This window comes from Ceratina calcarata, unplaced genomic scaffold (assembly GCF_001652005.2).
Source record: "Ceratina calcarata isolate Rehan_Ccalc_2016 unplaced genomic scaffold, ASM165200v1 scaffold310.2, whole genome shotgun sequence".
Taxonomy (NCBI): domain Eukaryota; kingdom Metazoa; phylum Arthropoda; class Insecta; order Hymenoptera; family Apidae; genus Ceratina; species Ceratina calcarata.
In genome coordinates, this window is record NW_017153562.1 from 82,561 (window position 1) to 97,863 (window position 15,303).

At 41.0% G+C, this 15,303-nt stretch overlaps 3 protein-coding genes across 3 annotated transcripts; all 3 read right to left on the bottom strand.

Moving 5' to 3' along the window:
- Nucleotides 1-726: 726 nt before the first annotated feature.
- Nucleotides 727-4,834, bottom strand: LOC113464258 (flocculation protein FLO11). The gene is made up of 3 exons (XM_026813141.1): nt 4,673-4,834; nt 1,216-4,599; nt 727-1,124 (listed from the first exon to the last, which is right to left on the bottom strand). The coding sequence occupies exons 1-2, from the start codon at nt 4,808-4,810 to the stop codon at nt 1,882-1,884; spliced, it is 2,856 nt and encodes a 951-aa protein (XP_026668942.1). The 5' UTR covers nt 4,811-4,834; the 3' UTR covers nt 727-1,124; nt 1,216-1,881.
- Nucleotides 4,835-5,128: 294 nt separating this feature from the next.
- LOC113464259 (uncharacterized) lies at nt 5,129-6,691 on the bottom strand. Its single transcript, XM_026813151.1, has 3 exons — nt 5,689-6,691; nt 5,335-5,633; nt 5,129-5,271 (listed from the first exon to the last, which is right to left on the bottom strand). Exons 1-3 carry the CDS (start codon nt 5,839-5,841, stop codon nt 5,145-5,147), a joined length of 579 nt encoding a protein of 192 aa, XP_026668952.1. The 5' UTR covers nt 5,842-6,691; the 3' UTR covers nt 5,129-5,144.
- A 175-nt stretch (nt 6,692-6,866) lies between these two features.
- LOC108624407 (ess-2 splicing factor homolog) lies at nt 6,867-12,062 on the bottom strand. Its single transcript, XM_026813153.1, has 8 exons — nt 11,739-12,062; nt 10,495-11,657; nt 10,131-10,420; nt 8,907-9,041; nt 8,283-8,859; nt 7,704-8,212; nt 7,243-7,624; nt 6,867-7,163 (listed from the first exon to the last, which is right to left on the bottom strand). Exons 2-8 carry the CDS (start codon nt 11,646-11,648, stop codon nt 6,923-6,925), a joined length of 3,288 nt encoding a protein of 1,095 aa, XP_026668954.1. The 5' UTR covers nt 11,649-11,657; nt 11,739-12,062; the 3' UTR covers nt 6,867-6,922.
- Nucleotides 12,063-15,303: the final 3,241 nt, after the last annotated feature.

The following is a 15,303-nucleotide window of genomic DNA, read 5'->3' on the forward strand; positions in this document are numbered from 1 at the left end:
AAAGAAATTGGCATCGTGCATATCGAGTTATAAATAGTGTTATTGAGTACATCGATTTTAAATTGATACGAGAGAAGTTAAAGTTCGAGGTAATAAGATATCGTTCAGAGCGAATTAAATTAGCCGAAAATATCTAAATTATAAGCTTCACAGTTTTATCAATTCGCCTCTCTTGTACCGGAAACGTTGCATACGATTTAATGAATAAATTCTGAAATTACTGAGTCAGCCGGCTTGAGAAAAGAATATTTAACAAGTTATTCAATCGTGTTTAATATTTATTTGTAAATAATTGATACCCGGAAATCGCGTGCGGGGGGCAAGGTCTCGTGGAAAAATCTTCCATCGATCTATATGTTGATCAATGCGTATGCATGTGCACCGTCGATGCTACGAAATCGTTTCTTCAAAGTCCATACGAGCCAGCTGGTTATCTGTGCGTACTGTATGTTCTCGGTCAATAGAAACCTTGACCCGTGACCACACTGATTCTACCACACGTGCGTTCATACTACATACATTTTACGTTGGCTTACTTTCATACGATTTTAACATTTTCTTCTTTGTTTAAAATAAGTAGATGCGGAATTGATTTTGCATGCGTTAATCAATAAACCATGTAAATGAGATACTTTTTTCAGTTTTAAATGCGATCTATTTTCTTCGTGCGTCAGAAAAAAAAATAGGAGGATCGGAAAAATGAATTCTTTTACTTATACAATAAAATATATATTGTTTTCAGTTTTATTTTGAACCACGTTGGTTCCGAGAAACTTACAACTGTTAATAACAGATTTAGTACAATTCGTAATTATAACATTGATAGAAGAAATGCGATAACGAGACACTGCTGAACATTGATCAAATTACAATTGTAAAAAATCGTAGACGTACACAGATAATAATTAATCACGCAACTTGTCTACGATCTTCTCTACTTCTTTCTTGATATTTTCGCCAGCGTTTTCGAACAACTCCTTCGCCTTGTCTAAGGCCATGTCCAGATTCCCTTTCGAAATCGCATCTGAAGCACTGTCGAGCGCTTTCTTCGCTTTGCTCATTATATCATCCAGATCGACTGATGGAGGAGACGTTGACGGTGCATCGTCTGGCACAGGGCTGGCCTAAATAATAACGAAAATTGGAAATATATCTTCGGTCACGAAATTCACTGATGAGATTCACGTTCGTTTTAATCAATTATGACCTATTTACCTGCAGTATGTACACCAAGCAGGCGAACAGAAAGGCGAACAAAAGAATTCGGGACATAGTAGCTCGAATCGTTGTTTAGCTCTGTGACGATTCCTGTTGGAGAGACCAAAGCAAACTGCTTCGGAAGCTTCGGACAAAGTATGCCACCACGATAAAACGAATTAAGATCAAAGATCAAGCTAATAACCACTTAGCCCTGTATATACTTTGAAGTTCTCAATTTCTTTGTCGTCGGATAAACGCGCGCTCCTACACTGACTCGTCTTCGTCTTATACTTGAATTAAACCGAATTCCTCCCCCCTCGAATGCCTACTTTTGATGGAACTAATTATTCCGTACAGCTAGATGATTTGCATTTTTTCCCGCGAGCCTTTGTATCCCGGAAATTGTGCAATCATCGCATTCTACTTGTTACTACTTGCCATTGTACTTGTTAAACTTTACGCTGCCGCATCACATCATTTTTATTTATAATGAAGATTGCTTTACGTAATACCCGATGATCCTTCGTAAAAGGATTTGTTTTAACCTCGAACTTTAGTCTCAAATTAAGAAATTCGTTTCATATAAATAAATAATCTTTATTCCAACGTATGATACAACTAGAGAGCTTAGTCGTAATAAATATATGAATATATGTAGTAAACGGTTACATTTTTAAGATACTAATAATTCTGAAATAACGAGCGGATTCTGCGTTCGCAAGATGGAAATTCTCTTGATTGCATGTGCCAAATATTTACACCTTCCTGACTATTCGTCGAGACCGTCGATCTCAGCCTGTATACCCTGAAGGAAATTTGTATGCCACCGTCTATACGTCCGATCAGTCCCAAATTATTCCTGAGGAAAATAACGATCACGTCGCCGGGGGACAGAATTACATTATTCAAAGCCGATGCTATTTCTTTTAACGGAATATACAGAGGCGACGATACAATGTTGTTCAAGAAATTATTAAGATTCGATAACGAAGATAAGAAAGTTGATGTCCCGCAAGTAGGGGTATTAATCCTGGAAGAAGAAAGCGAAGACAAAGAGCCGAGATTAAATACTCCTCTGGGATTTCCACGTGGCAAGTATGAATTGATTATTCTCGAGAAAGAATTGTCAGTTTTGGCAATAGTAGCGGAAGATTCCAGATTTTCAGAGACGATGTTTGTACCCGAAGTTAAAGGGATCGAGGAATCCAAAGAGTTGGAATTTACGATAGAGCTTTGATCGGAAGCGACGACTGTTTCATCGGTCATCGAAAGGCTGGACGAAGATTCAGAGATTTTCGAAGGAAGAGGATTGGGCTGACCAGACGCGACAACAGTTTCATCGGTCATAGAAAGGCTGGACGAAGATTCAGAGATTTTCGAAGGAAGAGGATTGGGCTGACCAGACGCGACAACAGTTTCATCGGTCATAGAAAGACTGGATGAAGACGCTGAAACCTTCGAAGGAACAGGGTAATTTATAGGACTCGGTTGAACGGATGCGACGACCGTTTCATCGGTCATAGAAAGGCTGGACGAAGATTCCGAGATTTTTGAAGGAAGAGGATTGGGCTGACCAGACGCGACAACAGTTTCATCGGTCATAGAAAGACTGGACGAAGACGCCGAAACCTTCGAAGGAGCAGGGTATATTACAGGAGCGGGTTGATCGGACGCGACGATCGTTTCATCAGTCATAGAAAGACTGGACGAGGATTCCGAGATTTTAGAAGGAATGGGATAAATTAAAGGATTAGGCTGATTGGACGTGACAAGAGTTTGATCAGTGATTGAAAGACTTGATGCAGATTCCGAGATTTTAGGAGGAGTAGGATAATTTATCGGACTTGGCTGACCGGATGCCACGACTGTTTTATCCGTTATTTGAAGACTGGACGAAGATTCCGAGATTTTTGAAGGAAGAGGAATCGACTGACCAGATGCGACAACCGTTTCGTCGGTCATTGAAAGACTAGACGAAGACGCCGAGATCTTTGAAGGAGCAATGGGATTTACACCAGAAATTTGATCAGATCCAGCGATCGTTCCATCGTTCACCGAAAGATTCGACGAAGACTCCGAAATCTGTGCAGATGAAACAGAAGATTCAGACCGTATATTAGAAAAATCTGAGGGTCGTGGTACGAGAGAAGCTTGATCGGAGATCGACAGTGTATTGTCTTTTGATTGTACATTTATCGCGGAATACTGAACAACATTATTTCCTGAAGATATAGACGGGGAAGAGATCAACGGCGAAGAATAGCTTGTCAAATCGTTTTCCAGAGTTCCAGCTATTCCGGAGGATGAAACTGGCGATGATTCTACAGAGGCCACGTTGTCATCACCTATGTTCACATCCGAAATCGAAACGTCAATTACCCTAGAATTTGAGGCTGCTGGTCGAAGTAACGATAAGCTATACTTAGTAATTGCAGGAATCAGCCAAGGTTGAGCATCTTCCGTGGCACTTTTTGTGACGTCCGTAATCAGTTCTGATAGACCACTTTGCAGTGACGGAGATCCCGTGTCAGTGGACATTGTTAATTGGTTGGCCGTTGAATAATTTTGTATCATCGACATCATCCCCAGCGATGAGTTTTTTGATAAAACTGTGTCGACCATTATTTGAGAAAATCCGGAAGCCGAATATCCATTGTAAGAAGCACGTGTAATATCAATGATTTCCTCTACAACCGTCAGATACTTATAGAACAACTGTCGAAAGTAACCCGGAAAGTTATTTTGTATCATTAGCCACCAGGCAATCGTTTCGATGAGCGTGTTCGCTACAGGATACAACACATTGTCGACAAGGAAGTTCAACAACGCTCCTGGCACAGTCACGAGTCCCTGCGCAACTTGTCTGAAGAAGTCAACGAGATTAGGAACACCCATGTACACGAGGAGATTATAAGCGTGCTCGACGAACTTGTTAATAGCGATTGCTAATCTAGTCGCGCTTCTGATGATGCCAGAAGTAGGGACCGATCTCTTTAATGCATCGACCAGATTGATCACGTTTTCTGGATTATTGATGAAGTCCTCAAAGGTAGCTCCGCTGACTTCTATGATCTCAGGCAAAGCTCCGTTGAAAACCATCTGAACGTACGATGCCGCTTCGTCCGTGGCGTTCGACAATGGTCCTGCGTTCACCTCCAAGTTCTGGGTAGACATCGAGACGTAGACCATGAGCTTGCTCATCTCGCAAAAGATTTCATGGGCCGCGACCTCGCAGACATGCTCGTGACCGAACGTCGAAGCCTCTTCTTCACAGGAATGCTTCTCCAACGACTCGACTGCCGTTAAACTCAATGGTGGACTACCGAATTGTATACCGGAAAGCACCTCGGATAAACCCTTCGATTGCCATCTCAACGATGCCGAAATATCCGCGATTTTCTGAAAACGCTCGATTTTTAGTAAACGTCGTCTATTACAGAAATAATTGATACTTAGAGTAGTTGACTGGTACCTCTCCGTCCACGTTCTGCTGAATCACAGTATTTTCTACTCTTTCATCGGTTATTATCGTGTTCTCTTCACCGGCAGTGAATCTGGCGATGCACAGCACTGCGCAGAACAAGAAGATCGTTGGATACTGGTTCTTCATGATTTACTTGATCGAAATCCATTCGTTGACTTCTGCCGACGCTCGCAGCTTCATATACCCGCGGGATCGATATCATATTTTACGAAACAGCACGCACATCGTGCGCAATTTTGGGGCTCCAGATTACTAATTCAGATAGCTCCCGATTAACTCGCCCGATTACGTGCACACATACGTTGGAACGAACAATGAAAGAGCACGTTTTTAGTTTCTTGGCGATTGCACACGCACTTCAAGTTGCAGCTTATGAAAATAAGGAAAAAATAAGAGGATTTCTATAAACCGATGTTCATCAGTTTTATTACATCTCAATGTACATTGTTGCGAAATACAGTTAACACTGGCACGGTGATGATAATGATGGAACTTCGCAAGCGGGGACCAGCACTCGATCGATTCGAGATTCAAGTCCTGTCAGTCGTTGCGGTATTGTTTCTCTCGTTTCACATTCGACCGTGACGCTGAAAACACAGTAAAATTGTATTTAGAAATATATAGAGTCTATTAATGTACGAAGCGCTTACTCTTTCGTTGGGACTGGAGCCTCGATCTCGTAATTGTAATTTCTTGAAGGCGGTGGAGGATTAACAGCAGAAGGAACTTGGACAGTGTACTCGTATACTTTTTTATGTCCAGTATTCTCTATAACTATATTTTCCGCTGATTTGGAAATAACGCGCGGCGTTTCTACTGTCATTGGATATTCAACGCGACGGGGTTGATAAGTATTTGCAACGTAAGTGTTTGGAACTATTTTAATGAACTGCATTGGTGCAGGCACATTGATTTGCACAGTTTCTTCCGCTTGTACTACTTTAGGACCCTAAAATCATTTATCGTGAAGTTACAACAGATTTTATAGTGAATCACTGATTTACCTCGATTTGAAAAGGGTATTTGTGAAGCGTAACGCAAGGCTCGCCATATGTCACAATTTCAGCACCGTTGCAATTGCATCCTTCGTCAATAGGGAGGCAATAAATTTCCAAAATGACAATAGAATAAACGGATATCCACGCTATTAAATTCATGTTAATATCTTAAAATTCACTTGATCAAATACGATTGTACTGGTATCCATTCTACCTGCGTTAATATACCTTCACTGGAAATAATCTCTCTTCCTGTTTGTCCGGAGGAAATTCATATTGTGTAATCCTCAAAGTGTGTATCAGTAAAAAAGAGCGGAACTCGACGAATTCTTTGCTCGAATTTCGTAACTGTAGCATGTACGTGCTTGAAACAGACTACAGCGCGTTAACTTGTATTCAAATTCATATTCCCGGAAGTTATAAGATATATAGCTTATAACATATATATCCAGCATGCTTATAAAAAGGAAGATTAATCACATACATATGTATATATCGTTTGCTAAGAATTCTAAATATTGCCGGTTTATGTCAGTCAATATGCAAAAGCGTTATTATCAAAACGTATTACGTATTCCTAAATGAAAAATGCTCGTGTACATTCCATCATGCCTCTTCGATACATCGTCATGGAAATATTTCTTATCTGCGGGTATGTGGTTCATCAATCTTCGATTCGTAGAACATGAACATTCAAGCTGCGACAATGAAATAGACCAAGTCTGAACGAAGTCGGGAGAATCCGTGGATGAGAAGAATGAGTTTCGTGACACATATTGTGGTAGAGAACCGAGGAAAGTGAAAGAGTCATTCAAGAGAATTACGACAATGCTTTAAATAGCAATGCGTTTTATATGTTGCACTCCCTTCGAGAGAATCATCGTAGCATATATACCATATGGTGCCAAGAGGAGGTCCCCCCGTTCACCCTTCTCGAGAGTGTTTCACGAAGTGTTGACAAGTTCGGTTAAACCACGGAAGTCGAAGAACCATCGTAAATCTCGACACAGTAACGTGCAACAGATATTGCTAACTGTTATTTTAAAGGGAAATTCAGATTTCCTGAAACCTGCAGATGTTGCATTTCGGGAGTCCCGCATGCATTACAATTTGTAATTTTGAAATGGGAAAGTCTAGAATCATCGGAGTATCGGAATTATGGTAAAGGAATGAGAGAAACCAAGTTCTTATTACAATTTTCTTTTTATTGTTTTCACGTTTCTGTACATGTGTGAATTCATTATGCACATGGTCTTTGAATCTCGAGGGTCGAGTCAATATCTCCTATAACGGAGCTACTCAAACCACCATCGACGAAGTCTTCTTGAACTACCACGCTGCCTGGAACGTAACCGGGTAACGGTGGTCCTAGAGGACCGCACGGTTCCTCTGCGCTGTCTTCTAGTCTTCCGTTAATTATTCCTTGATTATAACGCATGGGTTGCGCATAATTTACACCTACCGGAGCGTACCCCAACTCCCTGTAAATAATTAATGCAACGGTTGTGTATAAACGCATCGCTATGAATCTTAAGGAATAATCGAAATTGTTAAGTTTACTTGTAGGTGATAAGACTATCCGCCATTTGGTCTTCTTGCGTTAGAGTTTCGCGTTCGATTGCTTCAAGTTCCGCGAGCTTAGCTTCTTCCTGTTCATCGTAAGACCCGAGGACGATGGTCCTTGGTGGTGTCAATCTTAATTCGACAACAGGCTTATCGACCGTAACTAGTTTCTCCTCAGCTATATCGGGAATCCGGCTTTCGATCTTTACGTCGGCTGGCACTGTTCTGTGACCAAAAGATAATTTATCCTCAGGGACAAACTGTTTCCCTTTTTTATATATCACATTTGGGCCACGGAGATTCTTGTATGCGAGAGTCAGAGACACAGCGTCTGCCGGTAGAGCTGGATATACAGACGAATAATCTACCGAAGTTTCACCTGAAAACATATAATTTTCTTTATTCTTTTCTTTATTATTTAGTTAACAATTTGAATGTACGTTCCGCGGTCTTCGAACCTGCGATATCGTCGAAGCAATCGGCGGAAGTACTGCTCATAGTCATTTTCGCATATTGCTGCTGTCCATTCGCAGAATTTAACACTAGAGGCAAATTATACATCCCAGAATTTGCCCCAGTAAACGATGAATATGAATTAATATTGGATCCACCAAACGCTCCGGATTCCGATGTCCCGAACGTCCCAGAGCTCAGACTTCCGAACGAACCAGTTCTCGATCCTCCGAATAATCCACTTATTCCGTTGTTACCAGTTGCTCCATACACTATCGAACTGGATGCACTTGCATCGGATGAATCGGACACAAGCGTTTGGGTTTTCATTTCTCCGGTTGCTGTATTTATACATATTTCATAGGGAACCGAACGGGGACAGCACACGTATTTCCCGGGATAAGCCGGTGTGACTATGACTTTCTGTCCTTTGGTCTTTATCTTCGGTTCTATTATTTTCCCACTAAGTGGTTCCACGGGAAGAGGATAGCACAGATCGCCGATCGGTGAAAATCTGTAAATCAAAAAACTTAAATATCGTCTAATTTTGAGAAAGCTCCAATTATTTTGAGTATAATAAATACTTGGGTACGATGTTGCCATTAAAATTTGTCGTCGTCGTTATTGTATCTTCAACATCTACGGTTTCTACGTTTTGCGCGTCTCCCAAATTGTCAGTGTAAGATACATCAGCCGCGTACGTTACAGTCGCTCCAGAGGATCCAGGACTGGCACCGTCGCTCAATACGATCGATCCGGACGAATCGAGGAAATCGCTATCATTTAATACAATTCCAGAAGAAGAATCTGATGAACCACCATCAGTTAATATAATGGAAGCACTTTCACTTTGTACAGTTGAATCACTATACGCATTTTGACTGTTTCCGCGACATCCGCAACCTTTCTTGTACGTAGTCGTCGTGATACTGCTGTAAGCACTAGGCTCAGTATTATCAGTGATTATGACACTGCCAGTATTTTGCGAATTTGAATAATCAGGCTGCGATGATGTATCGGTTGATACAATCATAGTATTTGCAGTCGCAGCATCTTTGATCTCCTGCGGCGATACGTAATACATTGGTTTTGGTAGTTTCGCAGCCTGCACGACGACATCGGTGCAGCTACAAGGATTTGAACCTGAAGACAACAGAGTTTAACAGACAGTTTTATAATAAAGAAATTATATTATTTTAATTATATACCTTGCCCCAATCCGCCACACGTAGCGCATTGGCTTTGTATCTGAACGATCAGCGTACACGCTGTCGCTACCACGAAAAGGGTACTCAGGGTCGAGGATTTCATGTCGATGAGGATCATCCACTTCTGTCTGGTACCTTGTTCAAACCGCCTTATATATACGAAAAGAATACCGAGTTCAAAGGTAAATTTCACAATCCAGTAGTACGTTCATTTCCTGTTATCTTTAAAGATATCTCAGGAACTTCCTGTATTTATAAGATGCTGAGGAACCGCATTCTTTGTACATAGTACATGTGTTTGTGTAAATATTTTCGAAAACGTAAATGAAAGCTTATATCGATCTCTGTACGTGATAATCTGGCGAATCGGTACTTCCGTGTTTAATCATTCTTATAACTGGAAAGAAGTTAAGGATGTATTGGCTATACAGACAATCCCAAAAGTTTATGTACCTTAGAAAAACGCATTTCCTATAATTAAAAATAGTGCATTCTTCTTCTAATTTCGATATTTAATGAGTTACATATGATTATATGGCATTTTATTGATGTTGACAAAATCCGACCATCCCAGCGTCGAAACGGCGAACTTTTGGAAAAAATTTTCGTTTTTGGCCAATAACTCCCAAACCGTTCGAGATACGGGAAAATTGCATAGGACCTTTCTTGTAGAGGACGACGAGATCTATAATTTCCATGTAAAAACTTTTCGCTAGCAATAATAGTTTACGAGTTATTTGCAAAAACCTGTTTTTTCGTTTTTCGTCAATAACTCGTTAACTATTGACGCTAGTGAAATATTTTTACATGGAAATTGTAGATCTCGTCGTCCTCTACAAAAAAGGTCTGATGCAATTTTCCCGTATCTCGAACGGTTTGGGAGTTATTGGCCAAAAACGAAAATTTCGCAAAATCTGAAGGGGTACCCCTTGGAAAAATTTCGGAAAAACAAAAAAATTCTTTTTGTTGTTTATTATTAGTAATGTTCTTCCGACGTCTGATTTCTTTTTAAAAAATGCGTTTCTAAAGTGCATAAACTTTTGGGATTGATTGTATAGCCAATACATCCTTAAGTCACTTGAACGGTATTCAGTATCGTTTGGTATTAAAAGAGAACTCGACTTTTTTTAAATAAGTATTTCATTATAAAATATTTATTTTCCTTAACAATACAGTAATGTATATTTACAGTTATATACAAGTCATCGAGTTCGCGTACATTTTACTTGTTAAAAAAATCGGCCGCTCGTTGCCTTTGAAGAGGTAAATTAAGTAAGTTATCCGTAAGAACAGGGCCCTGGCTTCGTGTACTATTTTCTTGTGATCCAAGACTTTCGGATTTCGGTGTATTTATTCGTGGAGTGCCAGGTGTTCTGATACCTATCGACGGTGTCCGTAAAGACTGTATTCTTCGTGGACTAGGCGTACTCGCGATCCGAAGTTTTTGCGTAGCTAATCTTCTAGCGGCTGGGGACATAGTGCTGAGACGATCTATGGTCGATCTGGGTGATGGCCTGTAAAGAAGAGGTAAAATGAAAGATAGTTCTTCTGACTAACGTTTAAATGTAGGAGATTTAAAGATACCTACGTTGCTAATGATTTCCTTGCTGCTTCCAGTGCTTTGTTCTTTCTATCCCTGTGTCTCTCACCAGCTTTTTCTGCCAACTGCAATGCGAGTTGCTCTCTCTTGGGGGGTTCTGCCATTCTAAACGATGGCCCCTGATTCGATCTTAATAAAGGTGTATCTCCACCGTCTAATCTGAACGGTGTACCTTCTATCTGACCCCAGGTCATCAAAGGACTCTCACATTCTCCTGGTCTTGGACTTGGAGTCGCTACAAAACTAAATCCGTTCACTCTTGGCGTAGGGTTTCGTACAATCTCCTTGCCATCAACTCCGATCTTTCCATCATTGGCTTTCGATTGACTCTTTGCTAGTTCATTAATGGTTTCTTTATTCTGTTGCTCGTTAAACGGATTAGTTCTAAGTCTCGTATTTTCATGCACCACTATTTGCTTCTTCTTAGCCAGATCTATTTTCTCGTCAGGTGTTAGTTCAACTCCATCAGGAACGTACATGATATAATTCTTGTTTCTATAACTCCAGCTATCTAATTGATTAGATTTCTTATTACCATTTTCAATAGCTAATTTATCTGAGGATTCATCGTTTGTTAGTGCTAATTTAGAATTCTCCTCAGCTTCGTAAAGCCAAGCGAACTTCAGTTTAAGTCTTTTCTCTGTTTCTACCATCATCTCTTCGAAACTTGCATTATCTTCGCTCGTATGTGTACTTAAATATGCGTCTAAGCCAGTTGTAATTTCTGATTTATCTTTATCCTTAATACTCGCATTGACCGATGATTCTTTTGTTAACTTCGAAGCATTGAATTGTTCATCATCCTGTTCAGTTTTGTTCAAAGGTGTTTCAAAAGTAGCTGGACTAGCTGGTCTCTCTGTCGTCGGTCTCCCAGAACTATATTTCTCATAGAGCTCTCTCATTCTTTTCACATCATTTTGTTCCAATGCGTCCAAATACTGATTCTGTGCCTGAAGCTTATCCAAATGTGGAAAGAAGTCTTTTTGAATGATTTCCCCCATTCTTTTAATATATGTATCTTCATCTAAAATTTTTGGTTGCACTTTTCTTTGTCTTTTAACTACTCCTGTCGGTTTCTTGAACACTGACAAGTCTTTCATGTTCTTGGCTACCTCCAGAGCTTGCAACCCTGGTGAATCCATTTTTTTTATCTGTAAAAGAAAATACAGAAAGGTAACAAATGTCTGTTTGAAAACTATTGGTTTAAACACGTTGAAGCAGCTGACAGTTACTTTATAGAAGAAGGTTATATTTTTGAAAACCAAGAGCTTTGCTTCTAAACACTGATCGTGTTCTCTAGTTCATATCCATCTTTAGGCACAGACAAATTTTGATGAAAATTATAATTGCCTCGAAACTGTTTTTATGAACATTGTACAGGTCAAACACAGAATTTATCAAACGCACTACGCACGATGATACAACCACCGAGGAGACATTATTAAACAGCGGCAGTGCCTGTGAAATCGGGACAGCGACACACAGTCGGTAATCGCTCTTCTCGGTGGTAATCGCACCGAGAAAGTCGATAAATGGCTAAAACAGCTTACTAACGTTAGCGAAAAATATTTTAAATAAAAGTCGTAGACCTCTACAAGGAAGATTATATGCATTTTTCTTCTAACTCGGGTATTTAACGAGTTAAATATGATTAATCGATATTTCATGGGTACTGACATAATCCGGCTATTCCTCCGTCGGAACAGCAAACTTCTGGCAAAAAATTTCGTTTCTCCTAAAAATCTCCTGAATCGTACTCCTACAGGAAAATTGCATAGGACCTTATTTATAACTGACGACTAGAGCTACAACCCGTGAAGACATCTTAATGAAATTAAAATGATACTTAAATATTTCCATTTTGAACACGTCTTTAAAGATTCGGCAAAATCGGGACGCGATAGAACCAAATATAACATTTTTACGAGACCGTAATCACTATCCTGCTTCTAACGAGACGAAGATACGATTGCAAGAATGTCCCGAACCAGATACTACTCGAAGAAGCGTTAGCATGGACAGGGTACACCGTGGTAACACGGCCCTGGTTTTGGCCACTCTCGGTAAGTAGTCGAAGTGATATTTTGGTCGAGCTGGGACAGTGGGATGGGATATGATTGCCTTCTCGTATTGCCTGTGGCTTGAGACATGGGCTCTCAGAAGAAAAGAGGAAGAGAGATCGAGCAAAATGATCCGAGAGGCTCCTCCGAGGTGTTGGAAAGCCACGATGAAAGACATATGAGGATTCCAGCGGTGAGATAGGATATGCCTGCCGACTATGTTACAGCGAAAATCTTTTCAGCTCTACCTCACGCGTGCCGTATTTCGCGCAGCACTGATAAATACGTATTGTTATAACAACCAATATCCATTATACCGTTTGTTCATTTAATAATTAGATCGATCGCGATGGCTCTACTACTTTAGTCTTTATTGAGAGTATTCTTTGTAGAAGTACAGTACATTCTGTACGCACAAGAAGCTCTGAATTAAACACTATTAACTATCAGTCGTAATTCTGGGAAGCTTACGGAGCACGTGGCACTGTCAACTTCTAACGGGAGAAAGACGTCCCTCTATTTACGACATAAGGTAAACTTCTTTTGGGACCCGCGGTTCACGGTCAGTGTCTGTCTTCGGATACTTCGGTTGCTTGGACAGTTTTCATAGCGCTAACAGACATGTCCGTATTTCTTCCTGTCCCCCATTTACTCCGCGTGTATATCAATGAAATTAATTTTGAGAGCAGCTCGTTTCAAATCTGATATTAATGTCCCTCAAAAAGATTTTAGAACAACAACGCGGTGATAGGAGTCGATGTAAAAGACACATTGTATTTAGATGCGGTTCAGGAAGTGACGCGCGCGTGGGAGAAAAAGAACCGGAACATTTGCCATTTTGGCACGATGTTAAATTTACGATGAATTCCAATTTTAAATCATATTTGTTCCAAGTCACCTGTCGTCATGCAATTACGGAGGATGAGTCGACACCCGGTAACCCACAGTCATTTTGTTGTTACTAATAAGACCGAACCACGAGCTAACGACGATCCTCATTACTTTTCAACGTCAATTAGAAGATTTAATTTTGGTAGCTACGAACCAGCTAAATGTTTATAGACGAACGTATAACAATAGATTCTTAAAATGTTCGGGAAATTTGAGGCTTCGTGGTTCAAAACCCGCCGATTTAAATTTATAGTTGAACGTAGGACAATACAGTTTTAAATCGTTTGGGAAATCCGAAGCTTCGTGGTTCAAAGCCCGACGATTTAGATTCAATATTTAAATAAAACGCAAACGTAGTAAGAAAACGATGGCGGTGACGAAGAAGTTTTAAGAAGTAGACGAGGGAGGACGGAAGGGTTGCAGACGTAAAGCATAAACAGTCGAGGTGCGATTTGACGCGCACTCCGGCCATCCGAGGCACATCTCGCTCGTTGAACGTACGCTTTAAGAATCCCGAAGAAGCGACCAGAGCCCGATGGCTGGAATCTGTAAATCTGTCATTACAGCCATATTCGTGCGGCTGGTACCGCAAGATATGAACTTCTGCTCGTCGTATACGCCACCGTCTCACAGTCTTCAAGCTCCTCTTCTTTTGAGAGCTTTGCACTGAAACGGAAGCTTCTCCCAGTTCTCGAAATAACAAATGTTCTTTTTGTCTTTATAAACGTGACAAACTCCTGGAAACTGTTTCCCTCCCTTTCTTTCTTTTCACATAGTTTTGAATCTTCATAGAAAAACAGCCACGTGATCGTTATTGCTTTTGCGTTTCGTTAGTCGTAGTTCTTAAAAAAGATGTACAGAGGATTCATGAAGTTGACAGAGACTCGCCGACGGTCGGGTCGGGTCTTTCTTTTCGTCGAGAGCGCGGAACTTGATTTTTGTCGATGGAAATCAGTTGGTCGTGTCAAACTGCTAAGCTATAAAAGTCCTGGTAGTCGACGGCACCGTATACGCGGTATTCCTGCTGGTAGCCGGCGATGACGGATTCATGGCCCGTGGGATAACGCAAGACCGCACCCCGAGATGTTTCGGTTTACGGATGCACGCCTCCTCCCACTCCTTTTTCTTCCTATTTCTCACCTTTTTTTTCTTCTATCTACTGAGCGATTCATTTGTCGGTCTTTGATCCGAAACCAACGAGCTACTACCGGAAAATTAGCAAGATTTATTAAGCGACGTGAGTTACTTTGTATGAATATACTACATCATTTTATTCTCCTCTAATTCTATGTGGCATCTCGTCTTAAATATAAAGCAACGTTCGCTGTATAGAATTTCCGTCGAGAATAAGCGATCATGTTTGGGTGGTCGAAGGGAAAGTGAAAAATGCTAGCTATTCGCTTCGTTGGAGGTCCTCGAGTGCTTCCCTCCTCAATAGAACACGAAACTATGTCGTTGACTATTGCAGCGTAGAAAACAGTCATTGCGATTGCAAGCAAAATTCGCATCTCTCATCCACTACGATTTGTCAAAAAGCTTCTAACGTTTTTAGCCACGCCTTTCGTTTGTCCGTGCCACACTCTTGGTTCACTTATCGAGAAACCCGTTCTTTTTAAAGGGCCCGAAAATGAGATCTTCGAGGGCAGCTGGAGCTGGAGGTGCCACCAGCAGCGCGTTCCGTCACCTGACCCCGTCGGGGGTTAATGTGCACCGGGCTCGACACCTACGAAGATGAAAGTATAAGCGGAGGTAGCCCGACGAACGCTTTTTATTGCCGGCGCCGTCACGCGTCACCGATAAGCGCGGTCCCTCTGTGGTCGAAACGTCTGTGCTTCCACCACCGGTT

What these genes read in the sequence shown, in the direction of transcription:
- LOC113464258 (XM_026813141.1), bottom strand. Translation starts at nt 4,810, where the DNA reads ATGAAGAACCAGTATCCAACGATCTTCTTGTTCTGCGCAGTGCTGTGC. An exon ending in AGCAGAACGTGGACGGAGAG is followed by an intron (nt 4,600 to 4,672) that starts GTACCAGTCAAC and finishes GAGCGTTTTCAG; the next exon opens with AAAATCGCGGATATTTCGGC.
- LOC113464259 (XM_026813151.1), bottom strand. Translation starts at nt 5,841, where the DNA reads ATGAATTTAATAGCGTGGATATCCGTTTATTCTATTGTCATTTTGGAA. An exon ending in AATACCCTTTTCAAATCGAG is followed by an intron (nt 5,634 to 5,688) that starts GTAAATCAGTGA and finishes AAATGATTTTAG; the next exon opens with GGTCCTAAAGTAGTACAAGC. An exon ending in GCTCCAGTCCCAACGAAAGA is followed by an intron (nt 5,272 to 5,334) that starts GTAAGCGCTTCG and finishes CTGTGTTTTCAG; the next exon opens with CGTCACGGTCGAATGTGAAA.
- LOC108624407 (XM_026813153.1), bottom strand. Translation starts at nt 11,648, where the DNA reads ATGGATTCACCAGGGTTGCAAGCTCTGGAGGTAGCCAAGAACATGAAA. An exon ending in GCAAGGAAATCATTAGCAAC is followed by an intron (nt 10,421 to 10,494) that starts GTAGGTATCTTT and finishes TCTTCTTTACAG; the next exon opens with GCCATCACCCAGATCGACCA. An exon ending in GGCCGATTTTTTTAACAAGT is followed by an intron (nt 9,042 to 10,130) that starts AAAATGTACGCG and finishes GGTTTGAACAAG; the next exon opens with GTACCAGACAGAAGTGGATG.